Here is a 19,118-nt window from a genome sequence, read left to right on the forward strand (position 1 = left end):
CAGCTCCGCGGCACGTGGGATCCCCCCGGACCGGGGCACGAACCCGTGTCCCCTGCATTGGCAGGCGGACTCTCAACCACTGCGCCACCAGGGAAGCCCTGAAGTAATATTTTAATAGGCTGCTATCTATTCTATTCCTACAGGCACCACGATTAATTAGCTACTACTAAAGATTCCTGCTAGTCAAAATACTTGGTTAACATTTTGTCTCTATTGCCCATTATAGTAAATGCACGAACCTTGTCTCTTGTCTCTTGTTGCCACTTGGCCTTTGTCATTCTGGGATCCCATCGTTTTCACTGAAATCATGGAGCCAATTTCAATGGCGGTATCTTCTACCATCACCATAGCCTACAGAAGACAGCCATCACAGAAGTTTGTGAGGACACAAAAGTAGCCCGTCATTAATGCCTTTCTCAATGCCTCAGTGGGGTGAGTGACCTCTCAAAGGACATAGTTGGGGGTGGGTGGGTGTACAAGTCAGATTATATATGCACCCCATCATTCCAATATCTCTGAGTCTTTGGACTCCTTCTACATTGTGCCAGGAAAAACCTGGTATTTTACCTTCAGTGAGTATAGGCTATAGTTGAGTTCAAGTTTCAAGCAACCAAGAAAATCATTAGACACACTTCTAACTGTAAGATCTTTTTTTAAGGTCTTTTGGCTGCACCATGTGGCATGCGGGATCCTAGGTCCACGACCAGGGATCGAACCCGCACCCCCTGCAGTGGAAGTGCGCAGTCTTAACCATTGGACCACAGAGGAAGTCCCTAACTAAGATCTTTAGTAACTGTAATAATGACCCATATCAATACATTTGGTCTAATCCAGTGTTTTATATTCCTTCCTCTTCTAGTCTAATAACTTAAAATCCACTATTATTTCCATTTCTGTCAATTAGCAACATTTTGCAATTATTTTGGAGTAAACCATCTCCTTCCATGTCAGACTTTGTACTTGTCCCCTTGGAGCAAACTGAGATCTGAACTGGGTTAGCTCTAGAGGTGATGAGACGTAGTTGGAGTGGGTCTTGAGGTTATTATGGGGTCTTAACACAAGTTCCCTCAGACACAAGAAGGCAAGCAACTCCAAGATTCTCAGCTTTTCCCAAGTCAAACTAGATGGTTCCTATTCCAGGTCTCAGAGATCTTCTTACCAGTCAGTGCCCTAACTTTCACATACAGGATTTTCAAATCTATGAATTCAATTCTGGTTGAAATTCTGTAACCCACAAAATTAAATTCTGGGTCAAGGTCAGCCCTGCAGCTATAAGAAATAGGTGATTCTTTTAGAGCCACTATAGAAACTCTCTGATTCTCTGTGACTTGAGCTAAGAGTTAATGATCTGAGCTTGTCATTTCTTGTAGAAGCATCCCTGCTATCATAATGGTCATCTGGTCCCTCTTAGGGCCACAGAAGGCATTTCATCACAATCAACCACAGGTGATTAAGTATGATGCCACAGCGTATCATGGATACTCAAATCCCATTTTCCCTTGCTAAAGAGATCACTATGGTGTTCAAAGCTAAGGATAAGCTCAGAGCAACCTCAGAATCCCATTTTGAGGGTCTGTTTCTTAGGACCACTTCTTGTTTAAGAATCATGTTAGTAAAACAGACTCATACTAAGTATTTCACCAGAGAGAATTTAATATAATGAACTGGTTAAATAGATGTTTAAGAACTTAAAAGCACACATGCAACACTGAGGTAACACAGAGATAACTGCTGAAAGCAGATACAAGCCCTGGAGCTGGGGAGACAAGGAGAAGACTAGAATTTAGATTGTTGGAGGAAGTGATCTGCAGAACTGGGACTCAGATCTTTGACAAAAGAACATCATCCAGGTACTGTTAGTACCTTAGAGGGGTCAATGAGTTCTGCCAGTGTGTAAAAATAAGTCAGGGACTAGAAGCAACTGTCATTACCTGGGATGAAGAGCTGTTGCCGGGCAACACTACCAGGAATAAGAAAACAAACAGGAACTTCTCTCTTCCTCCTGCCTTCCAATCTCCCTCTAGTGGTCCATATGGGTATAACCACCAGCCGGCAAAGACCATGTGGTTTTGCAGAATCCCAGCCCCGCATCACAGAGCAAAGTATAGAAGCATGAGATTAGAGCTGAAAGACCGTAGCTGGATGGGCCAAAAAATGTATGTCTCCGAATATGCTGGTGTATGCACACACACTCACACACACACACACATCCTAAGAGTTCTGATACACACTTAACATTAAAAATAATTTTTTCTCATTACAATAGCAACATTTATTTCTTTCCTTTAGAAAGTACAAATAAGCTCATAGAAGAAAAAAAGATCCATCCTACTGCTGAAAAGATAATCATTGTTAACACCTTCATTTAGATCCTTCCAGACCTTTTTCTGTATATGTGGAGGTATATTTTTGCATGTAATCACATTGTACATAGAGTTTTCTAAACTGCTTTTAGAAAACACCTTAATGTATCGTAAACAATTGCACACATCAACACATATTTATTTATTTACAACAGTGGATTCCAAACTGTTCCTAGGAAGTGTCTTATGAGGTACTTCTAGGAGCCTGGGCAGGAGGCCTTTATGGGAGGGCCTTGCGTTCTCCTTTGTACCCTTAACCACTACAATTTTACTTTTACTGTTTTATATATTTGATTTCTGTGTTAAGATTTTGTGGGGGAAAAAGAATTCCACTGCCAAAATATTAGAAAACCACTGATTCATTGTGTGAATATATCATTTTCCATTTTCATGATTACAACAACAAAGGATCACTTTGTATCTGAATTTTTGTCCAAAGTCCTAGTAACATGAGACACCATGCTTTTACTCTTTATCTATATGACAATATCACGAAATTATTTTAATCTGTATGTTTTGAATTGCTAATGAGATGGACAAGTCTCTGTCTATTTCATGGTCATCTGTGTCTGTGGCAGTCTTTCTTTGCAAATTTGAAATTTTAAAAACGTAGCCGTAAATCCTTACTTTCTCCCTAATATACAGAACACACGCCTCTTCCATATCCCCCAGTTCAAGGAAACTCTTATTTTAAATATCCACTGCTTGCCCAGAACCCATCTCCCTGCCCTCCCCTCCTGGTAATGATCCTCCTTCACTGACAACATAGGAGCTCCCTCATCTTTCTGTTACCGTGTCCCAAACATAGCCATGTCTAAAGCTATCTCGATTTTTCTTCCTGGCTCAGAGGATAAAGGCTTTTTGATCTTCAAGACAACCCCTCTACCTAAGCTCTTGATCCCACCTTTGCTTGTCTCCTCTGGCATGATGCTCACAAACTTTGTTGTATGAATAATGGATCTTTCTTCATCAATTCTCTCACCTTTATCTCTTTAGTAGGTCCAGCTTCTCTCACTCTTTTGGCCCCATTTCTCTTAGCCTGTTCAGGTGATGAAACCACTTTCTGTCTGTGATGGTCAGTTTTATGTGTCAACTTGACTAGGCTGGGGCACCCAGTTATTCAATCAAACATGAGTCTAGGTGTTGTTGTGAAGGCATTCTGTAGATGTGATTATCAACTACAATCAGTTGACTGTATGTAAAGGAGATTATCCTGGGTTATCTGGATGAGCCTAATCCAATCAGTTTAAAAGACCCTGAGGGCTTCCCTGGTGGCGCAGTGGTTGAGAGTACGCCTGCTGATGCAGGGGACACAGGTTCCTGCCCCAGTCTGGGAGGATCCCACATGCCGTGGAGCAGCTGGGCCTGAGAGCCATGGCTGCTGAGCCTGCGCGTCCGGAGCCTGTGCTCCGCAACGGGAGAGGCTACAACAGTGAGAGGCCCACGTACCGCAAAAAAATAAAATAAAATAAATGACCTTGAGAACAGAACTGTGGTTTCCCTGAGGACAGGAAGGAGAAGAAATTCCATCTGTAGACTGCAGCTTCAGCTCTTGCCTGAGTTTCCAGACTGCCATTTACGACGGCCTGCCCTATGGACTTCAGACTTGACTATTCAACCCCTACAGGCATGTGAGCCAATTTCTTTTCAAAAGTATATATATATATATAAAATATCTCGCCTACTGGTTCTGTTTGACTGATGGAACCCTAACTGATACACTAGCCTTAAAATTAGAACAAAACTATACCCTGCTTGATCCTACATCTCTCTGTTATCACATAAACTTTGTCTTCCCTTCTCATCTGAGCCGCTAAAAATGTTATCCTATATTCATCATCTCTACTCCCTCCCTTTGCAATTACCCTTTGAGATACAGTCCCATTTATTCAACTGGCGAATTGGACATACTCTTGTGGGCAGCCCATGGGCAATCTCAAACTCAGTACATTAAAAGTTATCTCATTATTTCTATTATTTAGGTGTATCTAAATTTGTTCTTCTTTTGGATGCCACATGTCACGCTCAAGGCAAAAGTCTGGAAGTCATACTAGACATTTAAATACCTAAATACTAGACATCTAAATAAGTCATACTGTCCATCTTCAGTGCCAGTGTTGGAATTCAGGCCTTCATTATCTCCTGCCTCAGCTTTTGTAACAGATCTCCTTAGGCCCCTTCCTCCAGTCTCATCTCCTTCAAATCTGTTCTCCAGAGTGCTCGTCCTCTGATGCAATATGCCAAAATTGCCCAACCTAAATCTCAGTGACTCCTTTGTCACCTCCAGAAAGGGATCCCTAAAGCAGACCACCATCACAAGGAGCTTTTAAAAAACCCAGATTAGAGCCCTACTCAGACCTAATGAATAAGAATGTCCAAAGTGGGGCCTGAAAATTTTCTAAATATTTTTAAAAGACTATCCAGGTAATTATCATCAGCCAGGTTTGGGAATCACCAGCCTTCAGGGTAAATCCAAATTCTGTCCCTATTCTGACACCACTACTCCCAGCTTCATCCCTCAGAACACATCATGCTCCAGCAATACTGACTCAGTCAGGACTAATGATTCTTCCAACTAATGTTGTTTACCATCTCTCTGTCAGGAATGTCTTCTTCCCTTATCTGCCTGGGAAATTCCTACTCGTCATTCAAAAACTCTATTCAAGCATCATCTTCTCTCTTATTTAGCCAGTAAATATTGACAAACTAGTAAAATTGTACATATTAACTATGTGCAGTTTTCTGTATATCAATTTTACCTCAACAAAGCTGTTAAAGTCTTATTGAGGTCTTACTACACACCAGGCTCTGAGCTAAGCATTGTGATATAAAGATCAGTAAGCTACACTGGTAGTACTGCCTTCAGTCAGCTCACATGCCATTGGAGAAGTAGACATACAAATATACAAATTAATACAGTACAGTGAGGTAAACTCTGTGAGTCTGTGGTAGCCTAAATAATGCCTTCCCCCAAGACAGCCACATCCTAGTCACCCAAATCTATGAATATGTTTACTTACATTGCAAAACAGATTGTGTAGATATGATTAAGTTAAAGACTCTGAAATGAGGAGAGTATCCTGGGTTATTTTCGTGGGCTCAGTGTAATCACTAGGGTCCTTTTAAGATGAAGGCAGGCAGGAGGGTGAGAGAGAAAGAGAGGCTGGAGGGAGATTGGAAGATGCTATGCTACTGACTTTGCAAATGGAGGATGGAGACATGAGCCAAGAAATGCAAGTGGCCTCTAGAAGCTGAAAAAAGCAAGAAAATGAATTCTCCACTAGAGCCTCCAGAAGGATCCACCCCTGCCAACTTTAGTCCAGTGAGATCCATTTTGGACTTCTAACCTCCAAAAATGTAATATAATAACTGTGTTGTTTTAAGTGACTATGTTTGTAGTAATTTGTTACAGCAGCAATAGGAGGCTAATACAGAGGCCAGCACAGGGCACTACGGTTGTACATAAAGTCGTCTCTACTTCAAGCTATGGAGTGGGAATGGGATGCTCAGGAAGACTTACCTAGAGGTGATGACACCAGAGCTGAGGGAGATTGTGTTTCAGGGAAATGGCCCAGATAGAGAAATTAATATGTACAAAGGCACACACAGAGAGCATGCAAAGTGTTTCAGTTTGGCGTGGCTATTTGTATTAAACAGTAAAAATAATACCAACAATACTAATTCTGCTAAGAGTAAATACTGTTTGTATGCCAGACACTATTCTAAAGCACTTTTTAACTGTGAGCACTTTACAAGTTTGTATTATTATCTTCATTTTACCTGTAGGAACACTAAGATTTGGAGGAGTTAGGTAACTTTCCTGAGATCATAGAGCTAGTAAAGGGCAGATCTAGAATCAGAACCTTGCTGGTCTGTCTTCAAAACCCACTAACTGCCTCTCTAATACATTGCGTGAGGGGCCTTAAGTAAGCTAGCATCAGGGTAGCTGAAGATAAATGAACTATTAGAAAGATATAAATGAGGTGAGGATCAGGAAAGCTTGGAATATCGTCTTGTTTTGGACACTGACAGAAGGTGGGGTTGATGGAGAGTCAGACGGCCTCCAAGTTTCTATGATCGTGGTTTTGCTGCTGCTCCAGGTAGAGCCTTCCTTGACTAACTTCCATTACTTCTGCGTTACAAATGCGCACTTTGCATAAGCCTCTTTATTTCATTTCTTCCTTTTCCGCTAATGGTTGAGGTGGAGATGGGGGCGTATGCACCAACTCAACTGCGGGCCTCACTTTCCACATCTGTAAAATATCTTGAAGTAGTTCCAATACTGGTTGTGCTTCAGAATCCCGTGGGGAAGCATAAACACAAGGCGGATTCCTCGCCCCATTCCGAGATTCTGATTGAGTAGTACCGGGATGCGGCTCCCCAAAATTCTCCCAAGTAATTCTGATACGCGGCCAGGCATTAGTGACCAGGGGCTGGATGACTCTCTGGGTTCTTCAGGTTCACCGTACTTGGTCCACTATTTCGTGAAGGACCCTCCCCTTTCTCCGCCCGGGCCCCGCCCCCGCCCCACCCCTTGCCCTCTACCTTCCCCTGACGTAGGCTCATCGCCCCTCCTCCGGTCGCTCCAGTGGGTCTCGCCCAGGTCCGCCTTTCCCAGTCCCTCTCCTGCCTCCCAAGATGGCTGCGCTGCTGCCGGGCCCGCAGGCATGGAACCGCGTGAGGCTCCCTAAGGCGGGGAGCCGCAGCGCAGTGATCGTACAGGACCCTAACGCGGCGCTGGGTGAGTGAAGCGCCCGGCGAGGGGCGCAGGCTTTTCCGGAGGAGGCGTCAGGCAGGCGCACGTCCGCGGAGTGGGGGCGGGACTTCCGGAACCCGCGGGACGCTGCGCAGGGCCGCGGCTGAAAGGGGCCTGGGCTCTGGAGTTTGCTGAGGAATCTTGCAGGGCATCTGGCATCGCCGTTCCTCGCTGGACCCACCGAGTCTACCGCAGGGCCTGGCTGGGGCGCCGAAGGCCCAAGATCCAGCCCCGCACCGAAATGGGGAAAGAGGGCGGACGCAGCTAGCGTTAGGAAAAATTGCTGCCTGGGGACCCTGCGTTCACTCAGGCCACCAAGTGCCGTGGTTACCCCTCAGTCTTTCTCGACCTCTGCCTCTGAGAGGCTGCGGGTCGTCACTCAAGCTCTCTGCACTTAAACCGCAATCTTTCTGGATCCCCCGTTTCTTACCTGTAAAATGGGGTTAGTTTTCCCTATCACCGGGTTGTTGGGAGGATCTCATGATGTCATTTAGGAGAGCGTGGTCTAAAGTGTTCTATCAATGTATGGTGGTATTGCCGTTATTAGGCAATAGGGCAGTACACGCTGGGCTCAGGAGCCAAATTGCCTGGGTTTGAATCCTGGCTCTTCTCTCTGCTGGAGCTGGGGTGAGGAGTGGGAAATGTCGTTATTTAACTTTTCTGGGCTTCAGCGCATTTTCAAATGGGGATAAAAATAGTACTTGCCTCATAGAGCTGTTCTGATGAACGAATTAACATTACAGGTAAAGCATTTGGAACAATGCCTGATACAGTAAACACTCAAATGACAGCTGTTATTATTAAATACTTGTAACTTATCTAATCATCACATCCCCCTCCCCATCCATCCATCCTGCTCAGTTTACAGATTAATCTTACCCCTTCCTCTATTCAAAGATTCTTGAACAGGATTCTGTTAGGCGTGAAAATTCACCAAGTCTCCCCCCACCCCAAAGACAGCCCATTCTGGCCTCAAATAGTTCGTATACTAAGAAAGTTCTCCACGTTGTGTGTAAGTCTTCCTTTGTGTTACTGCCACTTAGGATGCTACTGCTGCCCTTAGAGCCATAGAGAACACGTTCACTCCATCTTCTATTCACAGCTTTTTCAGACTAGGAGGCTGTTACCTTGTTTTACTAAATAAGTACCCCGTGTTCAGTCAGACATTCATTATGTAATATAATTTCCAGCTGTTATAGGGATTTCTCTTCTGAATATATTCTTAAAGTGGTAGAGAAGTATACAACACGTCCCACCTTTAAGGTACTTGAAGTGTTAAGTGTACACCAAATGACTGCAGAGTATTCGTATGAAAGATTAAAATCATGATAAAATGTGGTGTAAAGATGTACATTCTACTTTAACACATGTTCTCTTAATGATTTCCTGGACTTGATATCATCTGTCACTGTATGATCACTTCCTTCCTATGTCACTTCTCACATACTTGGAAACATTAATTATGTTCTTACAGGTGAGGCTGATTATGTTAATTTGTTCTTGATTTCTTTAAAACATAAGGAAAGATGCTTCTTTCAGTGTATTTTTTATAGAATATACTTAATGTAGAAATGCATATTAAGTCTTACGAAACATCTCTGCTTTAGACCTTTGCATTGCAGCTGTAATTAAAGAATGCTGTCTCGTTACCTTGTCACTGAAGAACCAAATCTTAGATGCAGAAACAGATGTATTATGTGCAGTCCTTTACAGCCATCACAACAGAATGGGCCGCCACAAGCCCCATTTGGCCCTCAAACAGGTAAGGAGGGAGCCCTGTGTTTAATACTCAACATGTTTACTTGATGAAGATGGAGATCACACTGCCATTTAATATTCTGTAACTTAATCGCAGTAACTTACTTGTGATTTATAGGTCATCTTGCAATTGCATGTGGGCTTTTTTTCCCCTGAAAGCATTTCAAAAAACAGTTTATTTAAAAAGGAACTATGTTGGATTCTTTCCCAGTCTTGTTTCTAGTAGGTAGGTAATTTTTTGTTTTTATGTTTACTTTTTATTTATTTTTCTTATTATAGGTAGGTAATTTTTATGAAAAATTTTCTTCATTATATGCAATCTATAATAAAGTACCATGCCTTTGCCTAGTTTAAAGATTGAGTAATTTGATCAAGACAGAGTTTTGGATTAAGAAACAATATTCCTGACCATAATCAAAATCCCCAAATCATGAAAAGAACAAAGTTGCAGTCTATTTATTGTGGGGTATATAATCTAATCGGTAATATACTGAATGAGTATATAACAAGTTGTGTAAAGTGGTTTTGTGTATCTTTTGGAGGTTAAGACAAAATTGGGCCCTCCAGCTCAGGGACTACACCACAGAGTAGAGCCTCCTAACCTTAGTTCCTTACGTGTCCATTCATTCATTCATTCATTCATTCATTTTATTAATTCTCCAGGTATTTTTGAAACTTTCTATGTGCCAGGCACTGTGCTTCGTGCTAGGTGTACAGGATGAAAAAGACAGACATAGTCTCTAACCTTACAGATTCATGCTCTCTGGTTAGTTTTCCACTCCCATTACTTAAGGCAAAAAAGATGAAGATGTTTTCATCAAAGAAAGATTTGGGATCATAGTCTTTCTTAAGTTTTCTTCTCTGGGGCAGCTTTTATCTCCTTCTGAGTCTTTAATGCCAAAACCAAACTTAACATCTCAGATTGAACATACGTATTTCTCCTCCCGGCTTCCAAGTTGTGAATAATTATCCAGTCAGAAAAATTTGGTGTTCTGTTTTTCTCTGCTTCTTTCTTTTATGTAGCTCTCCTATCCGGCCAATTGATCAGTCAAAACTTTCTCTGCATCTAGTCCCTTTTTAGTTCTGGCTGCCATTTCTTTTTTCAGACCTTGTCAATTTTTAGTTGTCTTGCAATTCTGACTGATCTTTCATCTTCCAGTCTTTCCTCCACTCTGGCATATTCATGTGTACCAAAGCCAGGTTAATCACCCTAAGACACAGTTTTAATTTTTAATATTTCTCCATTGTCTCCTGAATAAAGAGGAAGCCTCTTAGGTTAACTTACAAGATCCCCCGTGATCTGGCCTCTTCAGTTTTCCTTAACTCAGGCTTCTCTCTGGTCTTCATCTTCATATATTTTGTATTTCAGACAGCCTGAACTCTTCGTGAGTCCTCCTACTCACCACATTTGTTCCCTCCTCTGAGCCTTTGCTCACCTGGTCCTGTATGTTTACAATGCCCAATCCCTCTATCACTTGATCCCTTATGTCTGTGGCACTTACAGACTGTTGAAATTTAGTACTTAATAATTTACTATCTTCTTTTAATAGTTTCACTATTAGAAATCATGTTGCTTCAGAAAAATATAATCTTGAGAATAATCTTATACTTACCTTGGTCCCCGTTATAGCATCAAGCACATCCTGGCATGTAGTACAATAAATTCTTAGTCATAACCTGATTTGAGAAATTTATTTGGCTGGATAAATTTCAAATTTTTAACCAGAAGCAATTGCTTTGGGCTATGGGCTTCTTTACCCTTAAAAAAAGGTATTCTTTGGTATTGAGTGTATTTCCATACTTTGAAATTTTGTATTTCTTTGTTTTACTGGTCACATCAGTGGCTTTGTCTGTGTCACACATGAGCTGCTCTTCCCCTTTCAGGTGGAACAATGTTTAAAACGCTTGAAAAACATGAATTTGGAAGGTTCAATTCAAGATCTCTCTGAGTCATTTTCTTCTAAGTAAGTGGTCCAGTTGCTTTGTGATGGGCTTTTTGGTGGGCTGGGAACCCAGTGTCTTGCTGTGACCTCGCTTTAGACTTTCTTCACTTATTGTTAGCATATAAACAATTATACCTTAGCTGTACAAATTTTGTTTCAATAAAAGGCCCCTGGTATTTTGTGGTAATCTCCCTCTGTCAGCCAGTGGGAGGGAATGATGTGACACTGAAATCTGGGTCATGGTAGATTATTTTGAAACATAAGTGTCAGTCAACTTCAGTGAGTCATTATTAAACATAACTACCTCAAACTGAGCTTAAAGGAAGTCTGCACTTGAAAATTGCTATATAAGTGCTTTATATTTAAGAATGAAAGTAATGTACTTTTCTATTTTTGCCAAGTGAAAATCAGCCTGTAAATACCAAAGCATGTGTCATCCCTAGCCAACCAGTGGTGGAACTGGTGTTGATGAAGATTTTGGGAGCCTGCCAGTTGCTACTTCGTTTGTTGGACTGTTGCTGCAAGACATTTCTGTATCCTTGAATCAATAAAGTAGCTTCTTCTGAATTGGAATTGTTGGGATATATTTAATAGTATTTCTATTTGAAAGCTAGGGAGTCTGTAGGAGTTATAACTTATGGGAATTCTTAAAATTTTGCTCTTTGGCTTCCTTTTCCTGGGATTTGCCTGATATAGCCATTGCCAGAGACTTCTGTCTCTACCTAGTATGTATTATCCTAAGGGCATAGACTGTTAGAAATTCTTAATCTTAGAAACTAAATTTACATGAGACCTCTAGCAGAGTGTGTATTACTTTATTTTTCCTCTAGCAGAGTGTATATTACTTTATTTTTAAGCTTCCATGTCTTAAATAGAACATGTTTTAAGGTTTTAGTTCCTTCAAGAAAATTCTTTCTACTTTGTTTTTTTTAATAAATGTAATTTTAAAAAACCTAAATTCCTTTGATTCTGTTTTCCAACTTTAACTTGATTCTCCAGCTTGACTGTGAAACATCTAGGTTTGCAAGAATTCATTATTTTAAACCTTGTGATGGTTGGGCTGGTGAGCAGGTTATGGTATGTATGTACCTTTGAAATCCTTCATTTCTCTAACTCAGACTAAGTTTCTGATTAGTAGTTTTCATATTTGCTTTCCCATGGGATGCTGAAGGTGCAGGAATTCTGTTTCTTCATTTGATCAGAGTTTATTTGGGGTAGGTTGGGAAGCTGAGTGTTGATGGTTATGTCAGAGGATTAGGCTTTGAATCTGAATCCATGAGATCACCTCAACACTAAACAACTAAGCAAATGAATTCCTAGGATTAGCAGCTGGAATTAAAAAAAAAAAAAAAGGTTCCTCTAATCATTCAGCAGCTGGGCCATTTAAAATGAAGGTGTTCCTGAGCAGTCTGTATCATTTGTTTCTGCCATTAGGTTTCTAATTTTTAATGGCAATAACCTTCCTTATGTTTTCTAGATTCCTTTCTTCCACCTGAACCACCACTGCTTTTTGAGCCATAGTTAGTTGATGTAAAGAACACTGATAATACTAGTTGCAAACCAAAGAGCCCTTCCCTTGCATCTCACAATATATATTATGAAACTTATTTGATGGATAATTGGATTCAAAATCTGCCCATATTTATAAGGAGACCTATTTTTGGCCATTTTAAACAATTGGGATGATTAGCTCTAATTTGAATGAAAACCAAAAAAAAGAGAGAGAAAATTCTCTCTAAACCTTGCTTTGATATCTTAACCTGGATATCTCAAGTACTATTTCCAATCATCTTACTTTTTATTCTGCTTGTTTTTAGCGCTAACAGTGTTAGAATTACTAATCATATTATTTTAAAATGTCAAACCTTCATTATTCCTATAATGAAAATAGCTTTGATTTTTGCTGATTATAATAATAATACATGGTTATTTTAAGAAACTTTTAAAAATAGAAAAAATGCAAAGAACCTGAAATTTGCCTAAAATCTCATCATCTAGATAAAACCACACTTAAGATTTTGAGGCACATCTTTTGAGATATCTCTCCATGTAGTACTTTATTTGGTTTTATATAGCATTTTGTACTTGCATTTTTCTGTTTAGGCTAGACTAATCTAGCTCTTTGCAAGTGTCCGCTTTAGCGTTTTTTTAATCTATAGTGGCAGATTCACAGGCATTATTTTCAGCTTTGACTTTCTTATTATTATGTAATCTGCAAATGATAATTACTAGCTAATTCATGAGATCCTACTTCTTTCTCTAGGGTTCTCTATAAAGATGTTTTAAAAAGGCTGGTTTCTTTATATGAACCATTGTTTGGATTACTTCAAGAGGTCTCCAGGATTCAACCATTGCCTTACTTCAAAGGTTTTACCTTTCCTTCTGATATTGCTGAATTTTTAGGAGAGCCCTACTTTGAAATCTTTAAGAAAAAAATGCCTACATCTTTTGCAGCTAAAGGAGTAACTAAACTGCTAAATAAACTATTTTTAACAAAAGAGCAATCACAGAGGTCCAATGAAGAAACATTACTTAGCATTTCCAAAAAAGCTAAACAAATGAAGATCAATATTCAGAATAATGTGGATCTTGGACAGCCAGTAAAGAATAAGAAAATCTTAAAAGGTAATTTGCTTTGATATGGCACATACTCTAAAAAAACAAACAAAAAAACTTTTGAAATTACAATGTAGTCATGCATTGTGTAGGAAGAAATTCAGCATCTTTCTTCTTAATTTTAACTCTGATTATTCTTAGAGAGGTATGGTAATACCTGTGTTTTCTCAGCTTGAGCATATAAAGTTGTTTCTGTTGTTGCTTCATAGTTCTTTGCTTATCTCTTGTAGTAATTTGGCAAGAAATGTAGTCACGCACTTAAGAATTTGTTGATTTGAAAATAGTATGCCTAAGTTTTTGTATCTGTGATCTTTCCATCTTCACAGAAAAGTCATCAGAATTTGACGTGAGGGCTTTCTGCAAACAGCTGAAACACAAAGCTATTCAGGTTTGTCTGGCTTATTTTAATATAGCTTATGATTTCTGCTGATTTGTAGAGTAGATGCCACTTACCAATGGCAGAGACTGAATCTTCTGTTTTTATCCCCAGCTCTAAGAGTAGTGCCATCTTAGTTCTCAGTGTGTTTCTGAATGAATAGAGGCATTCCCAAGGGATTTGAGTGCATGTAGTTAATTCAGTTAATACAATGCCTTCAGAAACATTTTACTAAGAGTTTTGCTAGAATTTTAAAGTGATCCTAGGATCCATCATAGGAGTGGATAGTACTGCAGCTTAAGAGTATGGGCTTTACAGTCAGAAGTGGTTTCAGTCCTGGCTTTGGTTTGTACTAGCTCTGTGACTTATGTAAGTTTCTTGGCCTGTCCATACCTCTGTTTCTAATAATAGTATGTACCTCATAGGGTTGTGCCAGTTTTAGTTCATGTAAAGTGTTCAGCACAGAGTCTAAAGTGTGGTAAGCATTTAATTGGTGTTAGATATTGTTAGCTACTTTCATCGTCATTATCGTCATCCTCATCCTTTGTCATGAGGCTTCTATTTCTTTCTTCCTGTCAGCATTCAAGCTTTAACATGATTCCTCTCCTTGGCCAGTGTCTGCAAATTCTGTTTGTTCTGGATCTGACATGGATAAGTACATCAATGTCATCCTCTTTCATCAGTAACTTCTTGACTTCTTTTACCCTTTCTTTTTTCAAAATTGTTTTCTTCTGGTTTCCTTCATGGGTTATTTCTTCCATTCGATTCAAGAATTCTTAATAATTTCTAATGAGTCAGTACTTTCTTGAAGGCTTACAAGGATTCCAGTTTGCATTTATATTTTGTCCGATTCACAAGTTCCAGAGGAAGATATCATCATCATCACACTGACGTTGCATTTACTCTTTGCCAGGCATTGTTCAAAACATTTTATATGTGTTAACTCATATAATCCTTGCAAAAGCCCTGTGAGGTAGGTGCTATTATTACTGTTTCCATATTTCAGATGAGACAGTTAAGGCACAGAAAGGACAAGAAATTTGCACAGGCCACACAGCAGATATGGGACAGAACTGGGATTTGAATGCAGGCAGTTTGGTTTCATAGTCTTTGTCCTTTATCATTACACCAGTCCTCCAAATAGTTTCGTCAGCTCTCTCTTAATAACTACGGCTCTCTGTGACTCTTTAAACTTTCTGCAGTCCATCCACCTGTTCCTAGGTGAGCTGTTTCCAGCATCCCTCTTATTCATGACCAATGACATATTTTTAGCATTTAGCACCAATATGCTTAGCTTGCTTTTAGGTCAAACTTTCATGGATCACCAACACAAAGTATTTATAGGTCTCTGCTTTCATATTTTCTACTACTTTATGTTCTTAAGAGTGAGAAATTTGGAAGAAGGTAAGTTTTGAACAGAGGATGGAAGCAGACCTAGTAGGTGGCATATTTCAATAAACAGTAAAAGTTGATAAAATTCAAACTTGACTTGATATAGAAGGATGAGGTTGAAGAGACCAAAGGTGCCACATCAAAAGATGGTTGGACTGGAATTGGAAATGTTGCTCAGTTAAGCATTTTTAACATACATTCAGCAATCATCCCCATTTTCACATGTTTTCAATAACATTTATGACCCATCATTGAGGAGCGTGACTCAGGATATAGAAATAAGTGAAAAACAAGTTGTGGTAGTCCAGTATTAGAGGAAGAGGGCTCTTCAGTGATTTTTTTCCCACTAGATAGGCTTTGACCAATACTTAATCATGTGGAGTTTTAGTCGTATGTATAGGTTAAATAGATATGTATGCAAATATTTATATTGTTACCTGTATACAGCTGAATTCAGCTATAGATGGGATCTGTTGTAGCACAGAGGGGAAAAAATCTTGTGTTAGGAGCAGTGAATAAAAACATTTTTAAGAAAAAGGAAGGGAATTCCCTGGCCATCCAGTGGTTAGGACTCTGTGCTTCCACTGACGGGGGCATGAGTTCAATCCCTGGTTGGGGAACTAAGATCCCACAAGCCAAGCAGCACAGCCAAAAAAAAAAAGGAAAGCATAGTGAGCTGAAAAAACTTTTTTTCCTTCTTTTAAAAAGACGTATTTTCAAATTTTTATAGTCTGTGAGTCAACTTCTCTCTGTTGTTATATAAGTCAGTAACAAATCCAATATATTTTTCTCATCGTTCCATATTTCAGGAGAACAGTTTTGAGTTTAAATGTTCTCAGTCCAAACTAAAGGCAACCAAATGTTCTTCTCGGAAAGCAATAGGAACTCCCTGTGTAAAAAGTCTTGTGCAAAGATTCCAAGAAACTGAGACTTTCATACAACTTTCTGAAGAGATCCAAATGGCAATTCTGTGGTGTAGGAGCAAAAAACTCAAGGCTCAGACCACCTTTCTGGGTAATAAACTTCTTAAAAGTAACCGGCTTAAACATGTGGAAGCTCAAGGCTATAGGTAGGTACATCACAAAAATTATATTTATTTACTTTTTCTATTGTCATTTAGGGCAAAAGTATATATATTCAAGTTAGCCTTTTTAATGTCCAGTAGTCTAAAATTGAGATCTACTCAAAGTGCAGTTTTGTTAAACTTAGTACAGTACTATATAGTAGATTGTGTTAGTTGGGAACCTAGGCTAACTTTGTTGGACTGACGAACAAATTGGACTTAAGAACGTGCTCTCGGAATGGAACTCGTTTGTATGTAGGGAACTTACTGTATCTATTCAGGGCTTTATAATGGTTCCCGTGGGTGAATCACAGTCTAAAATTTGTTAAATTTTCTTTAAAAATTCATTCCTATTTTAGTAAAAAATATATATGTTTAAGGTTTTATAGCAAGTTTTCATTAAAAGCTGTTGGGGAAGTTAAGGGTTTTTACAATACATTCTAGAGTAGAAACTCAGCCTAAGATGGAGGTGTTCTGTTCAAGACTGCATGTAAAGTCAGAGGTAGATGAGGCAGAGATGATAAAAGTTAATGCAGAGGGTAAGAAACTGGTAGTTATTTGATTAGACCATTATTTTGCACCCACCCCACAAAAATATAGTGTTCTTTCATTCTGCCCTGGTTTGCTGTTTCAGTAATATATTTGTAGTACATGTGAAGTTTATTTAATGTCCACAATAACTCTGTGGACATTCATATTATATAGATGAGGAAATAGAGGATTTTACTCAGGGTATTAGAGCTGGAGATCTAGAACTCAGTGCAGATCCTCTGATCCTTCTGTTTTCATTCTTCCTATTTCCATTTCAATTGGGAAGTACACCTACCCTCTCCTCAATTAAAGATTACTGCTTATGGTAAGACAAAATGGTTTGGAAACAGAGATCATGAATTACTACATTAAAATGGGCTTCCTCAAAGTTCTATATTTGTTTAAAAAGGAAGAGGGTAGGGTAGGAGGTACAGACTCATGCTAATCTTTTGCAGTCTATCACAAACAGGCAGTTAGCAGGGTACCGATGTACCTTGTGGCAGTGTACCCAATTCAGAAGCAAAACACCTAAAATAACTGGCCATTTGAGTTCCAAATTCCCAAATTTGAAGATGATATATGAATCACAATTAGGGTAGCTCAAGGCTGTCATTATGTCTATGCCAGGAGCCCTGTTTTCTCATTTTACATAAACTCCCTCTTCACTTTTATTCCTTTTTCTTTGTTCATTTCCTGCTGTAATATGAAGCTGTTAATCCAGAAATGGGTTGATGCATCCTAGCAATTTTTCTATTTGTGATTGATCTTTTCCCCAGTTCCATTCCTATTATAGTATGAACAGATTAGCAATTATCGGGGAAGAGCTCTGGCACTAAAATATGGAGATATCTCACCATTCATTTACCTTGCTACTTGTAGGAGCTACTTTACTTTGAAACATAATGGGGACACATTTGCTCACAATCTAAATCAGAGGGAAGTTGTGCTCTGAAAACACAGACTTGGGTTGAAGCCCCTATTTCCTTATTTTTCCTTAGATTCTGGAGTTGTACACAGGCATAGGACTTATAAATCATATATTTTTCAATTGGAAGTTGGTAAAAAGGAGACAAAAGTTTCTGAGAATGTTTTTCTGCATCTTAACAATCTCCAATTTTTCCTCTCTCTGTCTTAAAGTTTGCCAAAGAAACTAGAGTGCATAAAAACATCAATTTGCAACTGCCTTCTTCATGGCTCAGGTAGCAAAACTTTGAAGAATCATCTGAGACAAAGAAGATCACAGAATAAATTTTCATTGAAACGAAAGAAACCACAAAGAAAGTTGCAGTCGACTCTTTTAAAGGAAACCCAGCAGCCCCCTCAAGGGACTCAGAGTGCTACCGATATCATTAAAGGGAGACTCTCACACCCTACAGTTCGTACAACTGATCTCTACCCTAACAATAAGCAAGTGTTGAGTAGAAGAGTTTCAAGTTCTGTCATACGAACTAAGGAGAAACAAATTCATGAAAATCTTATGGAAGGCAATGAAAATGAAACTGATTCTTGGACAACGATGCAAATAAATAAACATAATACATCAGGAATCACTAAGGAGACAGATGACATTGATGATATTTTTGCTTTAATGGGAGTTTAGATGCTCATATGTGAGACTTTTAACTGGTTAACCAACTGCTCCAGTGTTCTAAGTAGAACAGCTGAGATCTGGAAAGATCTGGAAGTACCATTTGGACTCAGAGGAGCTGCTTAAGTGCAACATTGTAGAGCAGTTCATTTTAGTTCAGTAAACACTTGTCATAGCTTTGTGTCATTTAACTGACAAGTATTTGACTAACAGTCAATTTTTGACTTAATTAGGACCTGAATAATTAGGCTTGCAAAATCTACACTGTGCGGGGGTGGGGAGTAGCAAGGAATCACCAAAAAGGTCACTTTAGCCTTAATGGCTCCATTGTAGCTAAGTGCTCTTCTGAACACCAAGGTTTGTAGCTTTTAACAGTTATGCCCTCTCCTGTCAGAATTATCATCGAAGTTTTGCCACTATTACCAGGGAGTGGTCACAACCATTATTTCACTTCATTTGTTAACCTTACCGCATAGGAGGGCATATTAAAATGCTTTTGGAGTTCTACAAAGTTTGTGGGGGCTTTTGTTTATTTATTTGGGTGTTAGCAACTGAGTCCAAATAAAATTTTTTCCAAAAAGGATGTAAAGTGACTTACGGTTATACACAAAGTAGAAGTAGGTGAGAAAGTTAGATGAAAAGATAAAGCTAAGGAGACACAAAATCAACCAACCCAATGAGGCTAAAAATAAATTCATAATTTGGTGATGTTGTCATCTGATTATTTGTATG

General features: G+C 39.3%; 1 protein-coding gene and 1 long non-coding RNA gene across 5 annotated transcripts in view; one reads left to right on the forward strand and one right to left on the reverse strand.

Moving 5' to 3' along the window:
- Positions 1 to 6,977, reverse strand: part of LOC114486820 (uncharacterized) — a 73,894-nt gene extending 66,917 nt beyond the window's left edge. The window contains exons 1-2 of the long non-coding RNA XR_003681113.2: positions 6,909 to 6,977; positions 240 to 351 (exon numbers count right to left, since the gene is read on the reverse strand). This is a non-coding gene — a long non-coding RNA (uncharacterized lncRNA). The remainder of the gene's footprint in view (positions 1 to 239; positions 352 to 6,908) is intronic.
- NEPRO (nucleolus and neural progenitor protein) lies at positions 6,922 to 18,561 on the forward strand. Of its 4 annotated transcripts, XM_007107964.4 has the most exons (10): positions 6,924 to 7,104; positions 8,727 to 8,881; positions 10,762 to 10,841; positions 11,222 to 11,353; positions 11,820 to 11,897; positions 13,084 to 13,187; positions 13,275 to 13,445; positions 13,763 to 13,824; positions 16,014 to 16,273; positions 17,936 to 18,561. In XM_007107964.4, exons 1-10 carry the CDS (start codon positions 7,002 to 7,004, stop codon positions 18,396 to 18,398), a joined length of 1,608 nt encoding a protein of 535 aa, XP_007108026.2. In that variant the 5' UTR covers positions 6,924 to 7,001; the 3' UTR covers positions 18,399 to 18,561. The 4 variants fall into 4 exon arrangements, with proteins under 4 accessions (XP_028349271.1, XP_007108026.2, XP_007108025.2 ...); XM_007107963.4 differs by having other exon boundaries at positions 13,084 to 13,445; XM_007107965.4 differs by lacking the exon at positions 6,924 to 7,104 and adding an exon at positions 7,138 to 7,561 and having other exon boundaries at positions 13,084 to 13,445.
- The last annotated feature ends 557 nt before the right edge of the window (positions 18,562 to 19,118 follow it).

The sequence above is a fragment of the Physeter macrocephalus genome, chromosome 1, assembly GCF_002837175.3.
Source record: "Physeter macrocephalus isolate SW-GA chromosome 1, ASM283717v5, whole genome shotgun sequence".
Taxonomy (NCBI): Eukaryota; Metazoa; Chordata; class Mammalia; order Artiodactyla; family Physeteridae; genus Physeter; species Physeter macrocephalus.

Bases quoted from the DNA above. Each gene is read 5' to 3' on its own strand.
- NEPRO (XM_007107963.4), top strand. From the start codon at position 7,002: ATGGCTGCGCTGCTGCCGGGCCCGCAGGCATGGAACCGCGTGAGGCTC. The intron at 8,882-10,761 runs GTAAGGAGGGAG...TTCCCCTTTCAG, and splicing joins CCCATTTGGCCCTCAAACAG to GTGGAACAATGTTTAAAACG. The intron at 13,446-13,762 runs GTAATTTGCTTT...CCATCTTCACAG, and splicing joins GAATAAGAAAATCTTAAAAG to AAAAGTCATCAGAATTTGAC.